The following is a 26,112-nucleotide window of genomic DNA, read 5'->3' as shown; positions in this document are numbered from 1 at the left end:
GCTGCCCCCAGGTTCATTTGGGGGAGGAATAGCACTCAGTAAGCTCAGGAGTAGTAGCCTGGACAAGGGTGCTTGTCCTGTAGTTTCAGACATTCACAATTAGTCAGCCTCCGGATCATCTCTTTTTTTGGAGAACCACAAGTGTGATTCTGATCCTTCTTAAGAGTGGTTAGGCATTCCAGGATCAAATAACCCACCAGTCTTTTAAACATAGATAGTACAAATCCAATAACATCCTTACATTTCAAACATAACATTGGCATCAAAACTCAAGCTGCTGTACTAAAATCAAGTGACATCTGCCAGTTCTATATTTATGGACCACAGGTAATAGAAAATGTACAAGACAATCTGGAAAGCACTGTAAAAAAAAAATCATTTCAAAATAGGATTTCCTTGGGAAACTCCAGCCCTCAAAAGAGAATTGTCCTGGAGAGAATTGCCCTTACCAAGATAGCTACACAAGTAGATCTAGAGCAGGGATAGAGGGAAAATACACATTTTTCTTAAATCTGGAAATTTCATCTTGTTTATGAAGAGAAAACAACTGGGGACTAGACTTCAGAGAATCTGATTTTAGGAACCAAATGATGGGATGAGGACATAGTTTCTCTCTCTCCATTGTTAACTCCATCTCCTGAATATAAGCTCTACTTCCAAACAGGCTTCCAGCAGATCTGGGGCTAAATCTTTCTCCTTTATACTAGTCAAACCTGGATTGGGGTGGGGGTGGGAGCTTCTCTTCTCCTAACACACAGGAGTCTTGGACTTTTTTAAAACCAGACCAATGTAGATCATGTGCCCACTCTTGAACCAATCACTGTGGCCAGGAGGATGCCAGGCACTGATTGATTATAACTGAGCTAATTGCATTGGTGAGGCAGGGGAGGGTGGGGGTGTGAAATGACTCTGATTGCCTTAGGTCACATGGGGCCTGCCCCAAGTATGGTGGTGGAGTCAATCCACCTAAACCACATTTCCAATGGGGTTTGAGTGGAAATGGCTATTGGGGAGTTCATTGGAGTTATTACTCGGTCCTGGATTTCAAATGATTTTTGTTTTCTTTTTTGTGTTTTTGTTTGTTTGTTTTTTTGTTTTGATTTTCAAATTTGCTATAAAGGAACGTGTTTTTTATAATAAAAAAGAAAATGGAGTGCAAAATAAAATAAAACTAGAAGCAAAAAGAACATATAGCAATGGAAAAATGTTAAAACTAATTTTAAAATGTTAGGCACAGTTAATACAATAAAAAAGATAAGTGAAATTTATGACTTTTTAATAAAAATACAATATTCAACATTGGATCAAGAAATAGAAAATCACAAGAACTGAGGGGGGAAATGGGTAAGTTATCAAAGAGGCATACTTCTTTCCTCTACCTACCCTATTCATCAGAATTTTAAATGTCTCTCTTTTTTTTTAAGACTTTATTTACTTTAGAGAGAGAGAGCAAGAGTGTGTGTGTGCGAGTGGGGGAAAGGGCAGAGGTACAGGGAGAGAGAGGCTCCCAAGCGGGCTTGTGCTGAGCAGGAGCCCAGGCGGGGCTCAATCTTATGACCTGAGATCATGACCACAGGGGACACCAAGAGTCAGAAGCTTAACTAACTGAACCTAGGGTGCCTGGGTGGCTCAGTCCGTTAAGCATCTGGCTCTTGATTTCGACTCAGGTCATGGTCTCAGGGTCATGAGATTGAGCCCTTCCTGGTCTCTGTGCTCAGCAGGAGCCTAGCCTGCTTGGGATTCCCTCTCTCCCTCTGCTCCCCCTACCTCTAAAAAAAAAAAAAAATGAAATGTTTCTTTAAATTTTCAAAAAGTAAATGATCTCTTGTTTGCAAAATATGACATTATACTTATGGTGGATATTTGTCATGTTTGTGGCTGACAAAGATCTTTTCAACACCTTTCTAGAGTTGGGGAATTTCCCATTTTATAAATCCCCCTTCTCCAGGCTAGAAGCCAGGAGGTGCTCTCCCAGACTCTCCTGTAGTTAGGCACAGGCTATGATCTAGGTTTTACCAATCAGAGACACCTGCACCAGACATCACTTGCAAAATGAAAAATAGTAGAAATAGTGTGGATCAACCTGGGGCAAATGTAGTGCCAGAGCTTCTGTTGTCTGTTTGCCAGCATCGCCAATAGGAGCCACAGGGTCTGCACAGCGGTGGTTGCAGGAGAGGTACGTTGGCCAGAGCATGGTGTGGTTCTGTTTTGTTTTGTTTTGTTTCTGCATTGCCTTTGATTCTGTCTCTCTGCCCATCCCATTGAAATTTGTGAAATTCCAAATATCATTGAATAGATTTCTTACTGAGTAAATTATACAGAATAGATTCTGTTGCTTGCAATAAAGAATTAGACTAATACATTAACCAGTTCATTCTATGGGACAATTATAGAACCTATCTTGTAACTTAACAATCATTTTTAAATTATTTTTTTAATTTTGAGATACTTGAAGGTTCACAGGCAGTTGTAAGGAATAATATGAGAGACCCATGTGCCCTTTACTCAGTTTCCCCCAATGGTAACATCTTATAAAACTGTAGTACAATTTCACAACCAGGATATTTTTTTGTAATATTTATTTATTTAAGTGATCTCTACACCCAACATGGGGCTCAAACTCATGACCTCAAGATCAAGAGTGACACTCTTCCAACTGAGCCAGCCAGGTGCCCCACAACCAAGATATTGACATTAATATGGCATTGATACAATTAACATCCGGAACATTTCCACCACAAGAATCCTTCATGTTTCCCTTTTATAACCATGCCAACTTCCATCCTATTTCTACCCCTGCTTATCCCCTGGCAACCACTAATTTGTTCTCCATTTCTATAATTTTGGCATGTAAACTTTGTTATATAAATGGAATCATTAAGTATGTAATCTTTTGGGATTGGCTTTTTTTCACGCAGCATATGATTCATCCAGGTTGTCACATGTATTGTTACTTTGTTTCTTTTTATTGCTGAGTAATATTCCATGGTATGGGTTACCATGGTTTAACTATCCACCCACTGAAGGATATCTGAGTTGTTTCCAGTTTGTTTATTATGAGTAAAGCTGCTGCAGATATTTGTGTACGGTTTTATGTGAACATAACTCTTTATTTCTTTGGGTTACATGCTCAGGAGTACAGCTGATGGATAATACAGTAGTAGCTTATTTAGTTTTTAAGAAACTGCCAAATAGTTTTCCAGAATGGTTGTACCATTTTACATTCCCACAAACAAGGTACGAGTGATCCAGTTTCTCTGCGTACTCCCTAGCACTTGGTTGCCAATATTTATTTTACGCATTCTGATACATAGTAGTGATATCTCATTAAAGTTTTAATTTGCATTTGTTTAATGGCTAATGATGTTGAACATTTTTCAGTGTGCTTATTTGCCAGCTATATATCCATTTTAGAAATACCTCTTAACGTCTACCCCCATATTCTAATTGGATTGTTTGTCTTTTTAATATGGAGTTTTGAGAGGTTTTTAAAAATATATGTTTTAGATACTAGTCCTTTGTTGGATATATAGTATGCAAATATATTTTTTTCCAGTGTGTAGTCTGTCTTTTCATTCTCTTAACATGGCTTGTTGCACATGAAAAATTTTAATTTTGATGAAATCCAATTTGTTAATTCTTTCTTTTAATGATTTTGCTTTTGGTCCAAAGTCCTGAGAACAAGGAGCACCAATGTCCAAGGGCATGAGAAGATGGATGTCCCAGCTCAAGCAAAGGCAGCAAATTTGTTCTTCCCCTATCTTTTTGTTCTATTTGGGCATGTGGCAGATTGCATGATGTCCACCCATCCTTGGTAAGGGTGATCTTCCCCAGCCCTCCCCACAAGCTTCATTGAGATATAATTGACATACAACATGGTGTAAGTTTAAGGTATGTAATGTGATGATTTGCTACACATATATAAAGAAGGGAGTGGTGGCATGGAAAAATACTACAAAATAAAGGACAAAGATCTTCCTTTTGAGACGCTGTTGACACGTACACATTTCAAACTTCAGTTTCTGGGGCATTACATTACCCTCAAGCTTTTGCCATGTTCAACACCAACCCAACTATTATCTTTTAAATATATATGTATATTTTATTAATCTGATAACCTAATTCAATAGGCATTATGTATTCTAGTCTTGTATCTATAAAAGAGAAAGTATATATGGAAATTAAAATATTAAAAGCAGTCCATCTAGACTTGTCACTAAAATTGTTTCAAAAACCATACATTTTTCTTTCCCAAGGGTGATCCCTAACTCTCAATATGGCTCCCTTTGAAAAAGCAATTAGAATGTCCTCAACCCTGACCCAGTGATCTGTTTCTTCCTCCTCTGGTCAGCCTGCCCAGCATTGCCTGTGACATCAAGGCTTACTCGGGTTCACTTGGATGGGATTTAGTGCTCCTTAGGAAGAACTTTCTTAGTTGTTATCACTGAAATCAAGTGATCTGAGAGGTAAATTGTCACTGATGTACATACCTGAGAGTGCTATGATATGTAGGTAAATGTCCCATCCTTAATTTTGATGCTTTTAGCACTGTCGATGAGAGCTGGTTATGGACAACAATAAAGACATGATCTTCAAAAGGCGAAATGGATGTTTGAGAGTCTGGAGAATAACAGCCCCCAAGGCAGTCATAACAAGATCAAGCCATGAAGAATAGGTGGAAGAGTTTAGACAGAAGAAGATTCTGTTGAGGAAGAACCTTCCCAAAATAGAAACTCAATGACTGAGGGCTTCAATAGTGAAGGTTTTGCTTCAGTCCCGGCTCTGCTGATTGTTGATTTCATAACTTGGGGCAAGTGTACTGTACTTCCATGTATCCCAGTCTTCTCATCTGTAGAATGGGGAAAATAGCTCTCATCTCCCTCATAGAATTGAAGACTGAATGGAAAACATGTACGGGAGCAAAGCATTTATTGGAGTCCCTGGCACATAGGCAGTGCTCAGTAAAAAGTAGATACTATTGTTATTATTATTATTATTTGGTATTACTATGGTATCAAACAAAAGATCCTGGAATTCGAATAGACCGCACCGAACACCGAGAGCTACCAGGAGGCGGTGTCTGCCAAGATGTGCCTGCTCCGAGAGCCTGTGGTTGCTAGCCTTGCTAGCCGGGGCTCTCTGGATGCCTATAGCTAGTTGTGCGGCTGCACTGGAGGTGTGTGGGGTGCCGGGGCCTGGCGGTGGTGGTGGTGGTGATGACTCACTACACAGTAGGACGTGGGAGATAAGGGGGTTATGCTCCTGAGGCAGCTCCCAGAACAGAGGCGACTTTGCCTCCAGGAGGCAGCAGGGTGGGGAGGGGCGGGCTGGCAACCCTGTTGCCATATCTCCATGGTTGGCTCAGCTTCTCTAGGAGAGACACTAAGCCCAGGCCACAGTGGCTGTTCACAGGGCTCATGGAACACAGCACACCTGTGTCTCAACCATCTCTTATCTAATCTGATTGTCCCTACTACCATTTTCCTAGAGAAACATCAGCCCAGAGGGCTTGACTGGGTAGGAAAGGCATGGGGAGGGGAATAGGTGTGAGGGAAGCTAGAAGTTCAGGGTTGATTACCTGGGGAAGGGGAGATCAAAGAGAAGGTACAATTGATTTGCATCCAAACAGACCGAAAACCTCTAAAATCCCAAGTCATCATTTTGGTCTCAAGATGATGCCTACAGCAGCCCTTAACCACAATTCCACTTTCTACCACCAGCATCGCCACTTTCTTGGTCATCCAAAAAAAAATTATGAAGCCCATCTGTGACTGTTACACTCACTCCCTCTTCCCCGACTCCATCAGCTTCCATGACTTTATTCCCTCCCATAAAGTTTTTCTGTCCATGTATTTACATCCCCTCTACTGTCAACCTGGGCCAAGCCTTCACTTCATTATTCCTGTACCACCCAAGTACCAGTGCGTCTCTCATCTTATCAATCCAGATCCCCAGTACCACCCCAGCTTTACATGGCTACTATTTTCATCACATTAAACTCTTCCTCAGAAGACTTCAATCTCTCCTTTTGTGATGCCCAAAGCCCTGACTTTTCTTCATGACTTTCCTGATACTCTATAATATGGCCTCCATAGGCATGTTAACAAGCTTTGTTCTAGTTCACTAACCATCCACCTCCATCCCAACAAATGCACCATAGCGCAGCACTGATGTGGGCAGGAACTACTGCTGAGGTACCATTAGTGCCACCATCCTGTTTTGCCTGGGATGGGAAAACAAGGGACAGAGGTGAAATACCTTCTCTCAGAAATGTGCTCACTGCGACTGCAGGGGAGACCTCATTATGATGTGGGAAAGAGAGTTTCTGGCTTGGGATGCAATTAATTCCTACAAATCTTTATAAAGCAACTTAGGTCAATAGGAAGGAAAAAGGGACACCATCCCTGCCACTAAAGATTTGCAATCACTAGGGAGATGAAGATGCATCTGTGTGGAAGAGAACACAGAATGAAAGACTCAGTAATGCCTCATTCTTCCTAGAAGGTATGAGACCCTGTAAGGTGGGCAAGGCAAATATTAGACTCATTTTCTAGATTATAAAACTTCCTCAACTGCTTGAGAACTTAAGTGGCTTGTGTATTGTCACAGGGCTAATAATTAGCAGATCAGGGTCTCCTGGCTGTGCACTGCTTTGCCTGCAAACAGTAGAGTTATGACATACCCTGAGAGCCATCAAGCATTCCCAGGAGCTGTGAGAGCTCCTGGCTAAGGTGGCATTTACCTGAGAATTGAAGGACCCGGGAGATTTCAATCATAGGAAAAAGGAGTAGAGAAAGAATATTCCAGAAATAAAGAAACTCCTTGAGCAAAGGCACAGAGCAGGACAAGAGGAGCCACCCAAGAGCAAGATTGCTTGAGGAGTGAAGACTCCCTCCCTTCTCCTCCCCTGAGAAGCTGAGATAAACGAGGAGGAGAGGTCTGGGTGTCTCCAGACTGATAAACAGACTCCACCCAGAGGCCAATAGCATGGGTATGGGGACAGGAGCGTCATGTGGCAGAAGTGCCCCTTCTCCAGGACAAATGAACTGGGGTTGGGGTAGGAGGGAGGCCATTTCCTGAACCCCTGTTTTCATACTCAACACCTAGGGCAGAACCAGGAAGCTTCTGGAAGCCAGGGAGGACTGACAGACGGCAAGTCCCCTGGAGAAAACTGTTCCCTTCTGGGGTCAGATGGCTAGGGTGGGGGTGGATGGCCCTGTGTGCGAGTGCTGTGCCCCCCCAGTAGAGAGGGGGGAATGTGAGGCTTGGAGAGCAGAAATGGGAAAGGAGAGGGAGGTATCCGGAGAGGGAGGAAAATAGGGGCGAATCCAGGGGAGGGGCCCGTTCTGAAGCCCGTCTGGGAACACTGCCCTGGATGATAGCGCTTGTGTGACAGGAAGCGTCAAAACGACCTGATATAACTCTTTAATGCACCCCCTTCCTGAACCAGCTTCTCTCCCCTCCCTCCTCCTCAGTTCAGGAGGGTGGAGACCAGAGTGAGGAAGAACCCGGGCCGGGGGAATGAGCCGGGCAGGTGGAATGAGACCTCCCTGGAACCAGGAGGTAAGTGCCGTCCTTGATGCTTGTGGGGCAGATGGATGACGTCCCTTCCAGCTCTAACATCCCACAAACTCTCACCCCTCACAGCCCACTTGGTCCTTGCCCATAACAGGCGGCGTTTCTTGTTTGCACATCTCTCACGGGGCCAAATAGGGCTGGGTTTGGGGAGAATGAGGAGAACTATCTCTCTACAAAGGGGCCCTGGCACTAACTTTTTCTTTCTCTCTCCTCTCCCCTTTCTCTTCCTCACCCCTCTCTCCCCATCCCCTCCATCTTGTGGTTTTCACTTCCTGGTTCCCTGCACAGAGATCTCCAGAAGAAAGGCTGCCCACTGCCATTGAACCTGGCAGACAGTGGTCCATGGTCAGGCGGGTGCTAACGGCTGGCCTGCTTTTCAGTGTGCTCCTTGGTTTCTCTGTGCTTTTGGTCTACATCTTCCGGAGCTGTGGCCCTAGTAAGCAAGATCCTGGAATCCCCCAACCTAGTCAGCCCTTCCTCATTAGGGGCAGCATCTGCCTGCCCATCATCCTGAGGCTTTGTGCTCACGGACATATTCACCACTCGTCCTGCCTGACCCTCACCTCCCTCCCTACTTCCACACTTCTTCCTCCCCATCCTGCTCCTGGTCCTGTCCTTCTCACAGGGTCCCTCTCCCCTTTCTTCACCAGGCCTTCCTTTGCCTAGCCCCTTGGGGGAGCCCTGTCCCTTTCTCTCTCCCTCTCTCCCTCTCTCCCTCTCCCAGTTCTGAGCTTTTCCCCACAGGCCCCTGTAAGACTCCTGTGTGTTGGGATCTCCTGGCTCGTTACCTGGCCTCTGGAAACACCAGTGTGGCCCCCTGCACCGATTTCTTCAGTTTTGCCTGCGGACAGGCCAAAGGGACCGATTATTCTTTCCAGGCTCTTGCCGAGGAGAACAAGAGCCGACTTCGGAGAATCCTGGGTGAGGCACTCTGGGCAAGTGGGTGGCTCTGAGCCTAGAACTATCTTGCTGTCCCAAACCTGTGTGCTTGTGGGACAGCTGGTTTGCTTCTCCGTCACCGCAGCTTGCACCTCAGTACCTCCCCCCTTCTCTTCTGGTCCCTCTCGTCATCTTTCCTTTCCTGCTTGCCCGGGACCATGAGTTCTCTTCAAGCTCTCCCCTTCTTTGTTATGCCCCTAAATGTTCTTTTTCTCTCCCGTGCCTGGGACCTTCCCCACCCATGTCCCCTCAACACCTGCTGCACATAAGCTCATGTGTCCATCACTCGCAGCCTCCAGCCCCCCACTCTGCTTGTCTTCTAGCGCCCCACCAGTGGTCAGTGTCATCCTCTCCTTCCCGGCAGCTCCCGGCCCCCTCTCACCATTATCTCCCGTTCTCCATGGAAACCTTGGACCTTGGTGTGAAAGCTCGACTGGACAAACGGGGATACTGGGGCTGGCTGGTTGGGATGACGTGGCCAGTGGGGTGAGAAGTTGGGGGGGGGTATCTGGCTGTGTGCCAGGGAATGGATCCAGACAGGAGCAGAGGGTGTTCTGGCAGAGGAGAAGGCCCACCTAAAGCCCCGGGGGTACAGAAGAGGCTATGCGTGGAGAAGACAAAAGAACTGACAGGAGAAGTCTGGGGGAGGAGCTGCGGCTGTCTAGGAGGTTGGAAGTGGGTCCCAGGAAGTCGGAGGATGGTGGTGAGGATGGGGGAATAAGATGGGGTACGATAGGCATGCATTTCCAGTGTCAGGAAGCCGAGGGAGCTGAGGGAGCGTGTCGCGGTATCCGCTGGAATTTGGGACACATGAATGTATCCCTCTGCCCTCCTATGGATGGAGAAAGAATGGAGGCAGGCCTTCCCTTGGTAGTGGGGCCATGCTTCCAGTTAAGGCCCAGAGATGAAAATGTATGCTCAGGACGAATGCTGTTGCCCATGAGAGAGTGAAGGGTGTAGGGGGCCGAGGGACAGGTGGTGGGTATTACAGGGTGGCTGATTCCAGAACATTCGCCTTCAGGTTATTGCCATGTGTTTGCTTGTTTCCTGGGGTCCCGAGAGAGGGTCTGGACCCTGTTTCTTCTCCTTGCTAAGCCTTTCCGGATGAGTTTTCCTCCCTCCAATCCCTCAATGTTCTCTGGTTTCCCCAATTTTTCTGATCTCTTCACTCACCTCCTCCCTGCCTTCCCTTTGTACCCTTTCTCCTGTACCCAGAGGTGCTGCTAGGTGTTCTCGTCTCTTCCTTCTTTCCCATGTCTTTTCCTCCCTGATTCTCTTTCGTGTCCCCTTTGTTTTTCTCAGTCTTGCCCGCACTCCCTCTCCCTACACTTGTTCTCGCGTCGAGCTGATCAGCCCTCCCATCATCCCACCTGTCTGCATCGCTGTGTTCCTCCCCTTCCTTCCATTTCCCTGGGGGGTCCTCCCTTTCTCACCCACCTTCTCTGTTCAGCTCTCTACTCCTCTAATTTTCTCATGCTTCCTCTCTAGAAGCCCCAGGTTCCTGGCACCTGGGCTCTGGGGAGGAGAAAGCCTTCCAGTTCTACAGCTCCTGCATGGACACAGATGCCATTGAGGCTGCTGGGGCTGCCCCCCTCAGACAAGTCATTGAGGAGGTGAGACCGGGGCCGGGTCTAGATACATAATGCATTTCTAGACACATAACACGTAGGATCAATGTGTGCTCAGTGCTGCCCCCCCTTTTATTCTAGAAAGGGGGGAGGGTGTCTCTTTCCTAGGGATCTCCAAGTTCCAGGAGGGAGATGGAAATGGCAGTACCCTCTGGAAGCATGAGGACTCTGGGTGCGGTAGAGAAAGAAGGATAGAAGTGGGGCCTGGAGGGCTCCAAGCACTGAGAGTAGCCGTCAGGCAGTAGCAGCTGTCTGAGGAAGGGGGTGGGGGCAGGTCTCCCAGGCCATCCCCCTATGCTGAGTCTTGTCTCTCTGCTTCCCAGCTCGGAGGCTGGCGAATCTCCGGTAATTGGACTTCCTTAGACTTTAACCGAACTCTGAGACTTCTGATGAGTCAGTATGGTTATTTTCCATTCTTCAGAGCCTATCTGCAACCTCGTCCAACCCCTCCATACACGCCAGTCATCCAGGTGAGGGATGCACTGGCAAAAATGCAGTAAGACCTGGGCCTGCCTCGTATTCTAGCCTAGCATCTCCTATGGAAGGTTGGGGGCTGGAGAGAGAGGACAAATGTGCAATGTGGGAAATATCCCTATCTTGAGGGAAAATTACTGATGTGACAGCCAGGGACACTAGGTGAAAATTAGGGAAAGAAGCAGTAGGGCCAGTCCAGAGAAGACAGACGTAGTTTCTCTCTTCCTTACTGTTTATCTGGATTATCCCTACTGCCTCTTAATTAGCCCTCTTATCTCCAGTATTGCTCTCCTCTTATCTACTCTTCATTTTTGCTAGAGGGACCTTTCTAAACCAAGAGCTAATTATGCTATTGGCTCTGTTTAAATGCCTCCAGTGCCTTACCAGGTCATCACGATCTAGTTCTTAATCCTTAGCAAAGCATTGCAAGTCCTTTTGTGATCTGACCCTTACACACTTCTCCAGCCTTATCTCCAGCCGCACCCCTTGTCCCCCTTAAACCTCAAGCCACGCTCCCTCATAACTTCAAGAATATTCCTCAATTCTTTGACTGTATGACTCCTTTTGCTTGCGACACTACTGCCCAACCCCCCCAAACTCAGCCTGGAAAACTCTTACATATTTTTCAGATTTGGGGTTTGATATTTATCTCTTCCAGGCAGACTTCACTGACACCCTAGTTATGAGATAGGTAGACGCCTCAGTCCCCCCCACTTCCCAAACTCATCATTGAACACCGTGTTAAAGACCATGAGCCCCTGAAGAATAGGACCACACCTTATTCACCTCTGTTCCTCAGGATCTAGTAGTGGGCCTGGCAGCCAGAGGCCCACAGCAGGTGTTTGCTAAACAAGTAAATAAATAAAAATGTTGAAGGTATCAGTATTGTGGTAGGCAATGGAATGCCATCTATTTAGCTCCTGCTCTCAAAAATTCCACAGAATTATATGGGGATGAATATACAAGAAAAACTGTTGTTAATCAGTATGAGGCATTGTAGATTTCTGTTCTAAAGGGTATGTTCAGGAGTTTAACTGGTGTGGCCTTTAGGGAGTAGTTAAGATCTGAAATGGTTAAGGAATGGCTCAGAGAGGGGAGAATGTGAGCCGAGCCTTGAAACATGGTTGAATCGCATAGCTGAAGGTGAAGCTAAGGGCATGAGGAGGGCTTTGGGAAAGTCCTGAGCTAGGGGAAGAGGCTGGGATGGTGTAACTCCTCTGTGGGGTCAGTGAGAAGGCTGGTTTATGGAACAGAGGATCTGGGGGAGGGGTGAGGTGCAGTGGGAGATAGATAAGAGCAAGACTGAAGACTTGAGGTTGGGCCTGATTATTCCTGGCCTCAGAAGCCAGATGGAGGTGATCACGTCGACTTAATAGAAAAAAAAAAAATGCTGCTGGGTCCTTTCAAATATGATGGCTGTGCATTGTACTTAAGCAGAGGCAGCAATTTTAGAGGTCAACCTGGAGATGTTGGAGTCTAGATGAGAAATTTGGAGCTTCTGAACTGAGATGATTGTGAGGAATTGAAATGGAAAGAAAAGGTCAGGCATGAAGAGTTAGGCAACTTCATCCCAGTGGTGATGGTCCATGGTGCTTCGAGAGGACTTGGCGACTGACTGAATGTAAATTCAGAAAATGGAGAAATTGGAAAATGACCCCAGAGTTTTGATGTGCTGTGAGTGGGAGGAGTGTGGTTACCATCCAACTGCAGACTGGATGGACTCTGAGGAGAAAAATAGGTAGACAGAATGGACTGCAGAGGGAGCACCCACATAGGGGTCTGGGGCAGGGAGGGGGAGTCAGACCAGCGTGGCTGAGCCACAGAGGATGGGGGAGGAGCGTCTCAGGAGGGATGGATCACCATGGATTCCAGAGATTTCTGAGCTCAGAGATAAGGAATGAGAAGGCACCATTGGGAAACTTCTAGAAAAGAGTATCAAAACAGTTTTGGAAATGGACAGATTGTACAGAGTTTAAGAGGAAGGCAGGGGGTTGAAGCAGAAACATAGATGACTTTTAGTTCTTCAAAATGTGGACATAAATTGTGACAGAGGAGCCATGTGAAAGATTTTTCAAGATGGGGGAAGTGTACAGCTCGAAGTGGGAGCGGGATATTGAAGTTGGAGCAGAAAAAGGCAAAGTGTGGGAGCAAAGATCTTCAGAACAGAATCAAGGACATGCCAGGACTAAGGTGGGGCAGATGAGGTAAGTCAGTCACTTACCTGTGCGTGAAATCAAAGAGGATACCAAAAACAGTAATCAAACTATTTTAATATTTTTTTAAAAAATCAAAGCCAATGCAAAAATCCCTTATAAACAAAATATCAAATTTTTGTTCATTGTGGATTTTTTGAAGAGATTATTTCTCCCCAAAATGGACCAAAATTTTATTGCAGACTTTAAAAAAAATCTTTAATTTTTCTTCAAAATGGATAAAAAATACACTTTGGATTTTCGGGAAAAAAATCCATGATGAAAAAAGCTTTGATATTTTAGTCAGCATGGATTTTAGCATTGATTTTTTTTTTTAAGATTTTATTTATTTATTTGACAGAGAGAGACACAGTGAGAGGGAACACAAGCAGGGGGAGCGGGAGAGGGAGAAGCAGGCCTCCCGCGGAGCAGGGAGCCCAATGCGGGGCTCGATCCCAGAACCCCGGGACCATGACCTGAGCCGAAGGCAGACGCCCAACGACTGAGCCACCCAGGCACCCCTAGCATTGATTTTTATTTTAAAAAATACCAATTAGGATATTTATCTTGATTACCATTTTCAGTACCTCTTAAATCTTGCACCTGAGACAGTTTCTCACTCCCTTAACTCTAGACCTGGCCCTAGCACAGGGGATGGCTCCCTTCAGGACACGGATTAGTATGCTTCTTTCTTGATGAGCACCCCCAAACTGGTTGAAATACCCACCTTGTCTTGACATTTCCATGCCTAGACTCTTTTTCTCCGTCACTGGCCCCAATCCCTCCCTTTCTTTGTCCTCTCTGCTCCTTCTCTGTGTCCTGAGGCCATCTTCCACGGTACATTCCCCTTCTCCCCGCACCTGTCCTCTCCTTCCTCCATGCTCCCTACTTCTCTCCAGTATCTCTTGTGTCCAGATAGACCAGCCAGAGTTTGATGTTCCCCTCAAGCAAGAGCAGGAACAGAAGATCTATGCTCAGGTAAGATGGCTCCATGCACAAAGGTCAGGTCCTGACCTCTGATGCTCAGAGAAAGGCAGGGGCCTCTGGTGGCTGTGACTGAGGTTGCCCCTCCCCCAGATTGTGCGGGAATACGTGACTTATCTGAACCAGCTGGGAACCTTGCTGGGAGGAGAACCAAACAAGGTGCAAGAACATGCCTTCCTGTCCATCTCCATTACCTCGCAGCTGTTTCAGTTTCTGAGGCCCCTGGAGCAGCGGCGGGCACAGGGAAAGCTCTTCCAGATGGTCACTATTGACCAACTGCAGGTGCCTTGAACTGGGGACTGGAGGAGGATGGGCATGAGGGTTTCCCTCCTAAACTTTCTTATTCTCCTGATCTCCTTTCTCTTCATTCCCCAATTCCTTCCCATCCCTAACTTTCCTGGTTCCATCCCTTCCCCCCAAAGCCCCCCTCCCCACTCCCTGTCAAACCCTGAGGGAAGGGAAACCTCCTCTCCTCAATCCCATCCCCCTCAGCCTTTGTGTCCCTCCTCTAAGGAAATGGCCCCTGCCATCGACTGGTTGTCCTGCTTGCAAGCGACATTCACGCCAATGCCCTTGAGCCCCTCCCAGCTCCTCTTGGTCCATGACCTGGAATATTTGAAAAACATGTCTCAACTGGTGGAAGAGCAGCTGTCGAAACACAGGTTTGCCTCAGGTGGGATCGGGGAAGTATAAGGGCAATGGAAAAGGTCTGAGGACCCAGAGGCCTCAGGGACAAAGGAGATTATGGAAAATGCATGCTGATAAGGTCCTCCCAGGAAGATGGTAAGGGATCCTCGGACACAAAAGGTTAGAGAAGGGTTGGGGTGGATGGCCCAAGAGGGAATGGAGGGAACAGGAAATATGAGATGTTTGTGGGGCACAGGAAAGGGAAAACACACATGAAATGAGGAATACAAGTGCCCAGAAAGATACAGGGTTTGCTGGGAGTAGAACCCAGCCTGTGAAGAGCCTCTAAGCTATAGGAGATGCTAGATGGCCAATCACTAGGGACAGGGAAGGCATTTGTGTCTTGTCAGCAGCTGGGAGGTGTGGGCAGGAGGTGGAGGCACATGAGGCCAGTGGATGGATGAGGTGAAGGCTGGGGGTTCTCTGGGGGGAAAGCTGGAGGAGAGGCCATTTCTCAGCTGTGAGAGGATTCTGAGGTCCTTGTGGGTAAGGGTCTGTGTTGGGCTGCCATCCCCAGTGCCTGGGTGGCCACTACCTGAAGACAGCAGCTTCCTTCCAGGGGCTCGGGCTCAAGGCCCTTCTTCATAGTAACTCAGTGGCAGCAAATTCTAGAAATTCTTTGTGAAGGAAGCTAAGGGCCATTCTTGTGGGTGTGAGCAAGTTTATGTAAGGTTACAAATCAGATGTAAAGTGAACTGAGATTTCTTGGTTGTGGAAGTAGATGAATCTCTTGGTTAAATTCTTTAAGTCCAGTGTTCCTCTAGCTCAGACCCTTCACTCCCTGCGACTTGAGAAGTCACCTCTGCATCTAGTTCCTTCTACTACTGTTCTCCAAGTCACACCAAGAAAAGCTCTTCTTAACTTATTCCAAGGTCAAGCCCTTATTTTCTATAGATACAGAAGAGAAGGGCCTTCCCCCGGGGGGTATCACGGTGACAACACAAGGGGAGGCTGTTCTCGAGGCACCCCCAGAGCCCTGGGTGTATGTGTCCATCTCTTTTCCCTCCGCAGAGACTTTCTGCAGAGCCACATGATCTTGGGGCTGGTGAGGACCCTTTCTCCAGCCCTGGACAGTAAATTCCAGGAGGCACGCAGATCGTTGATCCAGAAACTGGGGGAGCTGACCGAAAGACCACCCATGGTGAGGAGAGGAGGGGATGAATTTTCCCAGAATGGGGCCTAAAGGAGCATTTGACATTTTGAGGGATAAATGTTGGCATATCTCTCCCAGGGAAAGGGTATGAGGGCAGTGCCCTTCAATGTCTGGTATTTCTATAGAAGCAGACAGGTTGGGCATACGGTACTTATATTGAGGACTGAGATGCCAGGTACCAGACATTTACACACATCTGGCTACTTTTATGGCCTTTGGCTGAGTATTAAGGTATAAATATAAGACTCTACAATGATCAACAATTGCTTTTCCTTTGTCATGACCTTTAAACTATTTACCTAGTTATCCAGAGCTCTGTGATTTAAGGACGTGGACCTAAAGCTTAGGATTCACTGGGATGCAAGACATGAGTAGCAGGCAGTGGCCTTTCCTCTATCTACGTGATTCCAGTGTTTGATGTTCAAATGCACTTCACAAAGAGTTCATCTCTGACATCTAGTGGGATCTGTTGGGCCACAACATGGGCTTTGTGGTCCAGATCCCAATATATCTGAGGTGGTGGCTGTGTAGCAAACACACTAACCCGGGTCTCCTATGTCACATAAAATGTGGAGACACTCCTTTACCAAGAACTTTGAAACCCTAGGTCAGACACGTCCAAATGCAAGCAAAGGTATCTAGAACATTAGATATGCTCCAACCTCAGTCAAGGCCTCAGTGTAGTCTTGAAAATCACTGCGGTTTCTTTTTCTTAGTCATTTGTGGACCCTTTCTGTGGCTTGGAGAAACTCACTGCTTTGGCGACCCGAAGCATCTGTGGAATTCAGAGAGGGAAAATGTATGCATAGGGACTCCGATGTCGTTATTGAGTATTGGGAGTGAGATATTTTTCTAAACCCTTTAGATATGTATGAACTGATTTAATCCTCTGAAGAGTTTCATGAGGTAGGCATATCATTTATTCCTGTTTTATGAGTGGGAAAGTAAGCTTCAAAAGCTAAGTAACTTGCTCAAGGTATTATAGCTAGTAAGTTGGTAGAGCTAGGATTTGAACTCTGGTAGTCTGGCTTGAGGGTCTGTGCTTGATCGCTGTGGTAAGAATAAAACAAAACAAAACAAAACACTCCTTTTTAGGACTTTCACTCAGGTGGGCAAGTCCCCAAGAAGCTTCTACCCAGCCTTTCTCTTGACACAGATGAAGCAGACAGAGCTTCAACTCCTCTTAGTTGGCATTGCTACAAAATCCCTGGCAACAAACAGCCTCCTGTCAATCCCAGAACCATGGTCTGATGGCACTTCTTGAAGGATGTAAGTGTGCCGATATTGAAATCACACTTGAAGAACTTAGAAGACTTACAAATTGCTAAAGTTGCCATCCTTTATATACTTATATACCTCCTTTATATCCAATTTGTCCATCCTCTTATACCCATTGGATTATAGCTGTCCTTGGGCTTGAAAGCTGAGTCAAGTTCTACCAACAAATAGAATAATAGCTAATGAACAGTGAATGTTACTGTATGCCAGGCACTGCTTGGAACTCTTAGCGTGGGTGCTTTTATTTAACCCTCCAGAAACACTCCGAGGTCCTCAGAAAGGGCAAGTAACTTTCCCCAGACCACACAGCTCATTTAGTGAAGAAACAGACCCCAAAACAGACCTGTCCACCTCAGGAGGCCATGTTTTTAATTACATACTATGCAGGATTGAGAAATAAGTGAGTAGGAAAACAGAAAATGGGTTGGAAAATTCTTTCTACAAAGGTCAAGATAGTAAATACTTTTGGTTTTGTGGCCCATATGGTCTGTGTTGCAACCACCCAGCTTTGTCCTTGTAGCACAAAAGCAGCTACATGCGGAGTAAATGAATGGGTGTAGCTGCGTTCCAGAAAGACTCTGGCTCACACAACAAACACTGAGAGTTCCCAAGAGGGAGACCTGAGGGAGGGTTTGAATGGCAGTGGGATCTCTGTGCTGGAGGTAGGACAGAGGCAGTTACCTAGAGAGTTGAAAGGGTTTTCTGGCAAAGAAAGGGACATCATTTCTTTGGGACAAGGCATGGAGCAGGCTGGCTAAATTTTGGGGCCATGTGGGGGATCCCCCTGTAGCTCTGGCTGAGAAGAGATGACGAGGCACGCGTGGAAGGTTCTGCCTGCTTCTGCTGGCACAGAGAACCAAAGGGAGGAAATCAGAGAGGGATGGAGGGGGCCCTCTGCGGCCCAGTAGGCCACTGGCAGGCCTTGGCTTTTCTCGGCATGAAATGGAGGCCTACAGAAAGATTGATCTGTTTTATGTTTCAAAAGAACATATTTTGAAGGTAAGCAACAGGCTCTCTGATGGATGTGTGCCATGAGGAGAGGAGAGTTGGACATGTCCAAGGCGCCGGCCTTGGACACACGAACAAAAGACAAAAGCTCCTGCCCTCAGACACTGATATTCTGATGAAGGAAGAAAGACAATAAACTAAGTAAATAAAATATGTTCAGTGGCAATTACTGTTACGGAGAAAGAAACCAGGAAAGGGCGAGATGGCGTGCTAGGTGGGGAGCGTGTTGCAGTTTTTGGTAGGATGGTCAGGGAAGCTCATGCGGACTTGGAGTCATTAGTCACTGAGGTTTCATTATGGTTCAGCCAGCTAAAAAGTCACACAAATTACACTACCTTCCAACACAGATTTCTGCATCTCATTCGCAAGGACTTAGTTTATGGCTTTACCAAATGCCTCCATGAAACCAATGGCAACACAGTGAGGGAGTACATTAAGGTTTACAAAGTGCTTTCAATGTAGTGTTTCACCTGGTCTCCCAAGCAATGCAGTGGGGGAGGCAGGACAAGTTTTACTCTCCCGTGGACAGCTCCTGTAACCAAAGGGCAGGGGTTAATAATCCACATTTAGTAAATGTTGAATTCTCTGTTCAGGGATAGTATCATGGTGGTTCCTTGAGGATAAATCTGGCCAGTTGACATGTTTTCTTGGCCCTAAAGCTTTTGACAAACTTTTAGCTAATCACCAACAGTTAAAAATTAGGAGATCGCACGCCAACAGTCACATCTCCAGCATTTTTGTGTGCGTCTGTGGTAAACGTAAAGCGTAGACAGCAATGGGCTAGCCTTCTTCAGGGGTCACAAATGAGCGGGTGCTGAGTGAGGCAGCTCTATTCAGCCTGGGTGTGTTCTGCCCATTGACCCTTGTCCCTCTGTGCCCCGTGGGTCTGACGCTGCTTCTCAGTTACGCCACCACGTGGCCCGTATCCGAGTCTGTGACTCCTGGTCTCTGGGTTATCCAAGTTTGGTGAAGATTTTAACCAGAAAAATTGTTCTTATTTTGGCATCATTTGTCCTCGGTGATCCTCAGCGGATCCCTTAGTAGTTATATGCTGTTTCTCAAGTGTTCAGAAATGATCGGTTTAATGACACATTCTAGAATTTGGTGTTGAAATTAACATTAAGGATTCCTGGCTGACCTGTAATCTCTAAAATTTACTTTCCCTCTATGGCAAGTTAAGAAAATTTGTGCTTCCCTCCAGAGTCCTAGAATTTTTTTCTGATTTCTATTATTTCTTAAATATTATTTGTGGTTCTAAGGTTATATCTGCAACTTGTCTTCTGTTCCCTAAAATTAATCTACTGGGCTTCATTATCTTGACTTTGAAGTATTTCTTTCATCTTTTATATTTTGGCAATGATTTTTCCCCCCTATATTTCTTTCTTTCTCTCTTTCTCTTTTAGAGAGAGGGAGCACACACGAGAGAGAGTTAGGGGGAGGGGCAGAGGGATAGGAAGAGAGAGAATCTTAAGCAGGCTCCATGCCCAGGGCAGAACCCTATCTCATGAACCTGAGCTGAAATCAAGAATCAGACATAACTGACTGAGCCACCCAGGTGCCCCTCTTTTTCTCTATTTTTAATATATATGATATGCTCTATCATTCCATGTCTTGAAAGACAGCGCAGATGCTCAGAACCCCCAGTAGAGGAATATATAACCTGTCAACTTTCACCCCAAGACCTACATTTATTTATTTATTTATTTTTTTAAGATTTTTAAAATTTATTTATCTGACAGAGAGACAGCGAGAGAGGAAACACAAGCAGGAGGAGTGGGAGAGGGAGTAGCAGACTTCCCACCAAGCAGGGAGCCCGATGCGGGGCTCGATCCCAGGACCCTGGGATCATGACCTGAGCCGAAGGCAGACGCTTAACGACTGAGCCACCCAGGTGCCCCAAGACCTACATTTAGTTATAGATTCTGGAAGTTATTTTCCTGCTCATTGGAGATGGGACCCAGCACAACTGTGACCAAAAGAATCCCAGAGTTTCACAGGGGTTAGCAATGGGTAGTTTGAGGTGGCATCTATGCTCTCCAGTAACCAGGTCAGAGCCTGCTGGGGCCCAGGCTATGGGGACAGGCACAGAGGAGGCAAAAGCTGTTGGAAAAATGGGCAGGCATCAGCAAAAGGGATCAGAAAACAACTCAAGAACCAGGAGTTATAGAAAGGGCAGGCAGATCACACTACCAAACTCAAGGCTGATGTGTTTGTTGCTGCCCCGGGGGTGGCCCCTACCTCCCCCTGAACCCACCGCCAACAGCCTGATGAAAGTCAGTCTCAGATCCAGGCCTGTGATCAGGAGGACTGTGGGGGATGGACAGACACTGAAGGTGGCCAGCAGAGCCTGCCCTTGACCCAGTCATGGCTCTCAGATCCAGGTTCTCTTTCAATTCATCTTTGCTGTGCACGTTTGTGTTTTAGAGCTGCAACCAAGACACTATAGAAAGTGGCTGAGTCCTTATCCTCACAAGAGGGGACAAGAATAAACAAATGTGGGTCGCCGGGTCTGGGGCAACCTTCAAAATTGTGAACGTCAGAACAGGCAGGCCCAGAAGTGTCTTCTTCAATGACAACAATACTGGCCTTCGCTTTTTGTTTCCTCTCTTGTGAGAAGCCTCTTAAACTCTCTCTCCAATCTTGGCACCAGAAAGCATAGTGGCAACCTAACTACCTTCCCTGCGAGGAGATCTGTGAGGAGTAAATAAGTTACAGGAATGAAGTCTCGTGACTTCATCCCACTTACCCCAAATTAGCATAGTAGCTATTTTTCCAGAGTCCCAGATCAACCTTCCCCTAGGCCAGCTCTCTCACCCTCGGCCCCATCAGCATGTTTCTCAGTCGGCCTTGTGTCATCTCTGGGCCCACTTCATGGTCAGCTCCTCAAAGCCATCCACACCCACCACAAACACCTCCCCAGCATCTCTCTTGTGTTGCTCATTTTTTCTGTTCCCATACTAAGAACACCCCAGTTGCCAAGCCCCTACTGAGTTTTTGTCTAACCATCTGTCTGCCTTTGAAGTTGACAATATGTCCTTCATCTCATCCTCTTTTCCCTGATTTGGCCAAAAGTTTCTTAGCTCTCTGAATTCACGTTTAGTCTTTTCTTTTTTCCCCTTCTCTTGCCAAACAATATGGCATCTAAAATCCATTTTCACTCTGATCATTTTCTTCTTTGTAAGACAAAGTCCTACCAGATGATCCACGATAACCATTTGGAGAGTGGGGGAGGGTGGCAGAAAGGAGAGAGGAATTACCTTCTCCAATTTCCATTTTAATATGGGAGGTTGGCAGCCTTTACTGGGCTACCAGCGTGGTGCATGTGGCGGGTGGGGACTGGGTGGCCAACAGACTTGCTGAGGTGAGAGGTTTGGTATGTACTCCTCTCCTAACCAGGAGCCTTTCTGTCCTCCAGAAGGGTACCTCTGAGAGGACTTGCTTTCAGATTCAGTAGTCAATAAATAAGGATGATCTGCCCAATCCAGGCTCACGAGACTAATCCTGGAGGACATAGCCCTTTTTATTACCAAGTGGTAATAGCCCTATGTGTATCACCAAAAAGGATGGTAGAGCAAAGTGAGACAAACCCAGAAAGACGGAGAAGAGAGCCTCTTCTGGGGGTAAAGGTCTAGACAAGATAGGCCTGGGGAGATGGATGAGGAAGAATGCTTGATGGGAGCCATTCATTCCAGCTTTGTCTCCGTAGCCTTCCCGCCCTCGATGGATGAAGTGTGTGGAGGAGACAGGAACCTTCTTCGAGCCTACCCTGGCAGCCTTGTTTGTCCGTGAGGCCTTCAGCCCGAGCACCCAAAGTGCTGTATGTGAGGGCTCTTCCCCAGCCCATGTCCCTCCACCCCTTCCCACCCAATCATTCTCTCTTAATTCTATTGACTGTGTCCTATTCAATGGTCTGAATGGTCGGGGAGTTAGGCAGTCACAGAGAGAGAGAGAGCACTATGAGAGAGAAGTCAAAGGTGGCCAGGCTGCATCCCTAAGGTTTGCATAGTTTTGCTATGGGACACAAGTGTGCACAACATGCACGGAATTTGGACAAGTTACCTAACTTTGCTGCTCTTGTGTTTCTTCAACCATAAAATGAGAAAATTGAACTCCATGGCCTTTAAGGCTACTCCCTGTTTATCTATGATTCTTTAACAACACAGGAAACGGCAGGAGAATGGAATGATATAATCTTAAAAAGTGCAAGTAAATGAATACTGAGTAGTCTTTGAGTGCCTACCATGTGGCTGATACTCTTGTAAGCACTTTGCATGAACTACTTTAATGACTAGTATCATCCTAATTTTAGAGAAGAGAGAACTGAAGCACACAGAGTTTAAGTAACTTGCCCAAGATCGGCTGCCAAATAGTAGAGTCAGGATTTGAGCTCAGGCTTCTGATATCGTCATCCATTTACCTCTATCAAGAAAGGATGCAAACAAGATGGTAGATGGCTGGGAAAGTAGTAACCACACAGTCAGTTGTGAAGCTGGGAAGATTTTAGCTTGTTGGAAAGCTGAAATGCCCAGGAAGATGGAGAGAGGAAATGCAGGCCTTAATAAAGAGAGTGTGAGGACAAGGGCCCTCAAGAGCAGAGAAGGGAATGATGGTCCTCTTCCTCCCTCTGCTTTCTGAGTGGATTGCCTGGCCAAGGGTAAGGCCAATGGTGTCTCCTTCCCCTGGCAGGCTGAGATCTCTCCATGGAAAGGAACTGTCTCCCCTGTTGACCTCAGGAATGACCAGCTCCCATCCTCCCTTTCTGTGCATGGCACCTCCGTTCTGTCCCCACAGATCTCTGTGCTCTGGGTTTCTAGTCACCTAGTAAATATTCCTACTTTCTCTCTCAGAGATCTTTCCCCTATTCTGGTAGCTCCTTGGGGCCAAGGCCCTTCCTAGAGGCCCAGTGGGCAGGACCCCAGACCGAGGCCAACCCTGATCCTGTTTCTCTATCCCGGCCCCTTCACAGGCCATGGAACTATTCACTGCGATCAAGAATGCCCTCATCAGCCGCCTCAGAAGGATTCCCTGGATGGATGAGAAGACCCGGAAAGAGGCCCAGAACAGGGTAAGCTCAGGAGTGAAAGACAGGAGTCAGAAGGGGTGGAATTGAGTATTGGATCCAGAGATCACACTGGTGGGAGGAGAGTGCAAAGGCACAAGGACACATGGCAAGTGTAAACACCCATATGCTGCACACACACACACCCTGGTGACAATATAAAAGGTGGGACCAGGGCAGTGAGCATGAGAAATTCCCTCTGATAGACTTGGAGTAGGTAGGTTTCTTCTACATTTTGTGTCTCTCCCCAGGTCACCCAACTGCAGGTGAAGATGGGGGCCCCAGAATGGGCCCTGGAGCCATCACTGGCCAGACAGGAATACAACGATGTGGGTCCCTGCCCTTGCCAGCTCCTCATTAGTCCTCAGCCCCCTGACCCGCCTGATTGGCAGACAATCTGTTTACCCGGGGCAATCCTAACCAACCCCTTCCTTGCCCTGGTGTTGGCTGGGTTTTATGGGTGAAAATCCACACTGTGGGTCTTGCCAGCAGAAGAACAGAACCTTCTCAGGTCACGCTGAGTGTGTGTGCACGCATGTACACATGCATTCTTGTGACTTGCCTGAGTGTGTTTATCTGTGCACTGATTCATGTGAAGCCTGTCTGCCCTGACATGTGGTGGTGTCATTGTGCTGCTGTCCACTGTAGTATGGATGTCTGTGTGTTGGGGCTTATCTGTCTATGTTCAGATGTACCCATCAGGGTGTGTCAGTGGGTATCTGTGTTTGTCTCTGTGTATCTGAGTCACCTCCTGCTTCTTCCCAGATACAGCTTGGACCCAGCTACCTGCAGTCCTTCCTGAGCTGTGTCCGATCCCTCCAAGCTAGAATTGTCCAGAGCTTCTTGCAGTCTTTCCCCTACCACAGGTATAAGAGCAAGGGGACATAGACCCTGCATCTCAGAGATACCCATTCAAGATTAGCAGCAAAGATGAGGGCTTGGGGAAACAAGAACAGCAACAGAAGTTGAGCGGGACTTCATGTCTGGTGGGTGGGACCATAAATGATGCAGCTGGTGTTCATATGTGCTCTTCCCATAGGTGGCAGGTGTCCCCCTGGGGGGTCAATGCTTATTATTCAATACCTGACCATGTGGTGGTCTTCCCAGCTGGACTCCTCCAACCACCATTCTTCCACCCTGGCTACCCCAGGTAGGGGCTGTTCCCTGAGGGTGGGCAGGGGATTTCCCAAGCGTGATGGACAGATGTTACGATGGATGGGACTTGTGGTCGGAGAACTGGGGTCAAAAACTTGGAAGGACTCTGGGAGTAAGACAAACCTCTGTCTCCCCAGAGCCGTGAACTTTGGCGCTGCTGGCAGCATTATGGCCCATGAGCTGTTGCACATCTTCTACCAGCTCTGTGGGTAACAGTGGACCACTGGGAGGTGGGGCCATTGGGAACCCAGGTGAAGGCCCCAAAAGAGGCCAAGAGGAGGAGAAAGGGAGGGCTTCAGGTGGGACAGTTCTGACTCCTTTGCAATGCTTCTGGGGGCCAGCCCAGTCTGTGGTAGCCAATTGTCCTCATCCTTACATGGCCCCTCACTATTTCTTTACCTGGCCCCATTTTCAACAGTACTCCCTGGGGGCTGCCCAGCCTGTGACACCGGTGCCCTACAGGGGGCGCTGCTGTGCCTGACACACCACTATGAGACCATTCCGTTACCCAGTGGAACCTCCTTCAATGGCTCTCGGACATTCCTGGAGAATGCTGCAGACATTGGGGGGCTGGCCATTGCACTACAGGTAACTCCCCTCCCAGGAGCCAGGATCTGTTAATAGCCTTCTACCATCCCTCATGCAAATATAGTTGTAAAGCCTTCTGCCCTTCATTTCCCCACGGAACAGATGGGGATCCCCCTCCTACCCCGCAGATCCCTCTTTTCTGGGATATCCATATATCTCTCACAAGTATGTGAGATCTATAGATTTTTTTTTTTCTCCCCTGGCTTAGACCAGTGTGTCTGTGCAAAACTTGGGCAAAAGGGCCACAAACTGGTTTTGGGTGTTGTGTGTAGGGCATCAGACTTGCAAATGGCCATGGGTCTGGAGTCTAAGGGCTACTCGCCATCCCACCCCCATATCCAGGCATACAGCAAGAGGCTGTTATGGAACCATGGGGAGACCATCCTGCCGAATCTGGGCCTCAGTCCTCAGCAACTCTTCTTCCGAAGCTATGCCCAGGTAGACTGCTGCCACCTCCCTCCACGGCTCTCTCCATGTCAGAGAAGTATCCTACTGCTAACGCTTAAAGAACGGCTCCTCCCTGAAACGCCTTCTCCCAAACAGCCCCAACTCTCTGCCACAGAAGTCCCCACTGTCATCCTTTCATACCTACCACCTGGGACCATCTTTTCATATTACTATAAATTCTTCTACCAAATTCGACACCCCCTTCAAATAAAGAAAAACAAACTCTACTGCCAAATCCCTCTCTGAGATGAGCCCAGCTTTTTCTTCTCTCATTTCTTCTCAAAACCGAGCCTCCAACAGACTGTCTCTAGACCACATTCCTTCTCGGAGACCTCACCCCAGGTGTGGTCCCCACCTGACAGCACCCCCTAAGTACCATGTGCTCCCCCACCAAGACACTGCTCCCAATTCCTCAATACACTGAAAGACCCCCTCACAGAGTTTTTCCAATAAACCCCACCTCTCAGTCACTGACAAATGGTCTGAGTGCACAGCCCAGGCCTTCCCTCACACGCCTCCTACCAGATTAAGTGACGGACGGATGTGTGGCCTGATCCCTGCTCTCATCTCTGTCTGCTGTCTTTAGTCACCATCCTGGCATTGTTCAGCCTCGTCCTACTGACCCTGACCTTCCCTACGATTCTGCCTTTCTCCTTACCCTGGGCTCACCTCTCTTTCTCCACAGGTGATGTGTAGGGAGCCTGGCACCCAGGAGCCCCAGGATCCTCACAGCCCACCCACCCTTCGAGTCCACGGGCCCCTCAGCAACACCCCAGCCTTTGCCAGACATTTCCACTGTCCACAGGGTGCCCTCATGAATCCCTCCAGCCACTGCCAACTCTGGTAACCTGGCTACCACAGAGACTTCAATTCAGATGTCACAACATCTCCCTGCTCCAACCATGGGATCAGGCAATAATCTCCTTTCTCCTTCCCTTCCAA

General features: G+C 47.3%; 1 protein-coding gene across 1 annotated transcript; it reads left to right on the top strand.

Moving 5' to 3' along the window:
- Nucleotides 1–6,987: 6,987 nt before the first annotated feature.
- KEL (Kell metallo-endopeptidase (Kell blood group)) lies at nt 6,988–26,017 on the top strand. The gene is given in 20 exon segments (XM_021692827.2): nt 6,988–6,991; nt 7,476–7,519; nt 7,522–7,563; nt 7,867–8,014; nt 8,323–8,499; nt 10,006–10,130; nt 10,469–10,615; nt 13,727–13,789; nt 13,889–14,077; nt 14,309–14,457; nt 15,494–15,623; nt 21,628–21,738; nt 22,888–22,986; nt 23,232–23,309; nt 23,746–23,846; nt 24,020–24,130; nt 24,273–24,340; nt 24,554–24,723; nt 25,066–25,161; nt 25,856–26,017. Coding segments are annotated over 20 exon segments (2,214 nt in total).
- The last annotated feature ends 95 nt before the right edge of the window (nt 26,018–26,112 follow it).

This window comes from Neomonachus schauinslandi, chromosome 12, assembly GCF_002201575.2.
Source record: "Neomonachus schauinslandi chromosome 12, ASM220157v2, whole genome shotgun sequence".
In the NCBI taxonomy this organism is placed as follows: Eukaryota; Metazoa; Chordata; class Mammalia; order Carnivora; family Phocidae; genus Neomonachus; species Neomonachus schauinslandi.
Note: the sequence above shows the minus strand (reverse complement) of the source record. Positions and strands in the feature narration are given on the sequence as shown.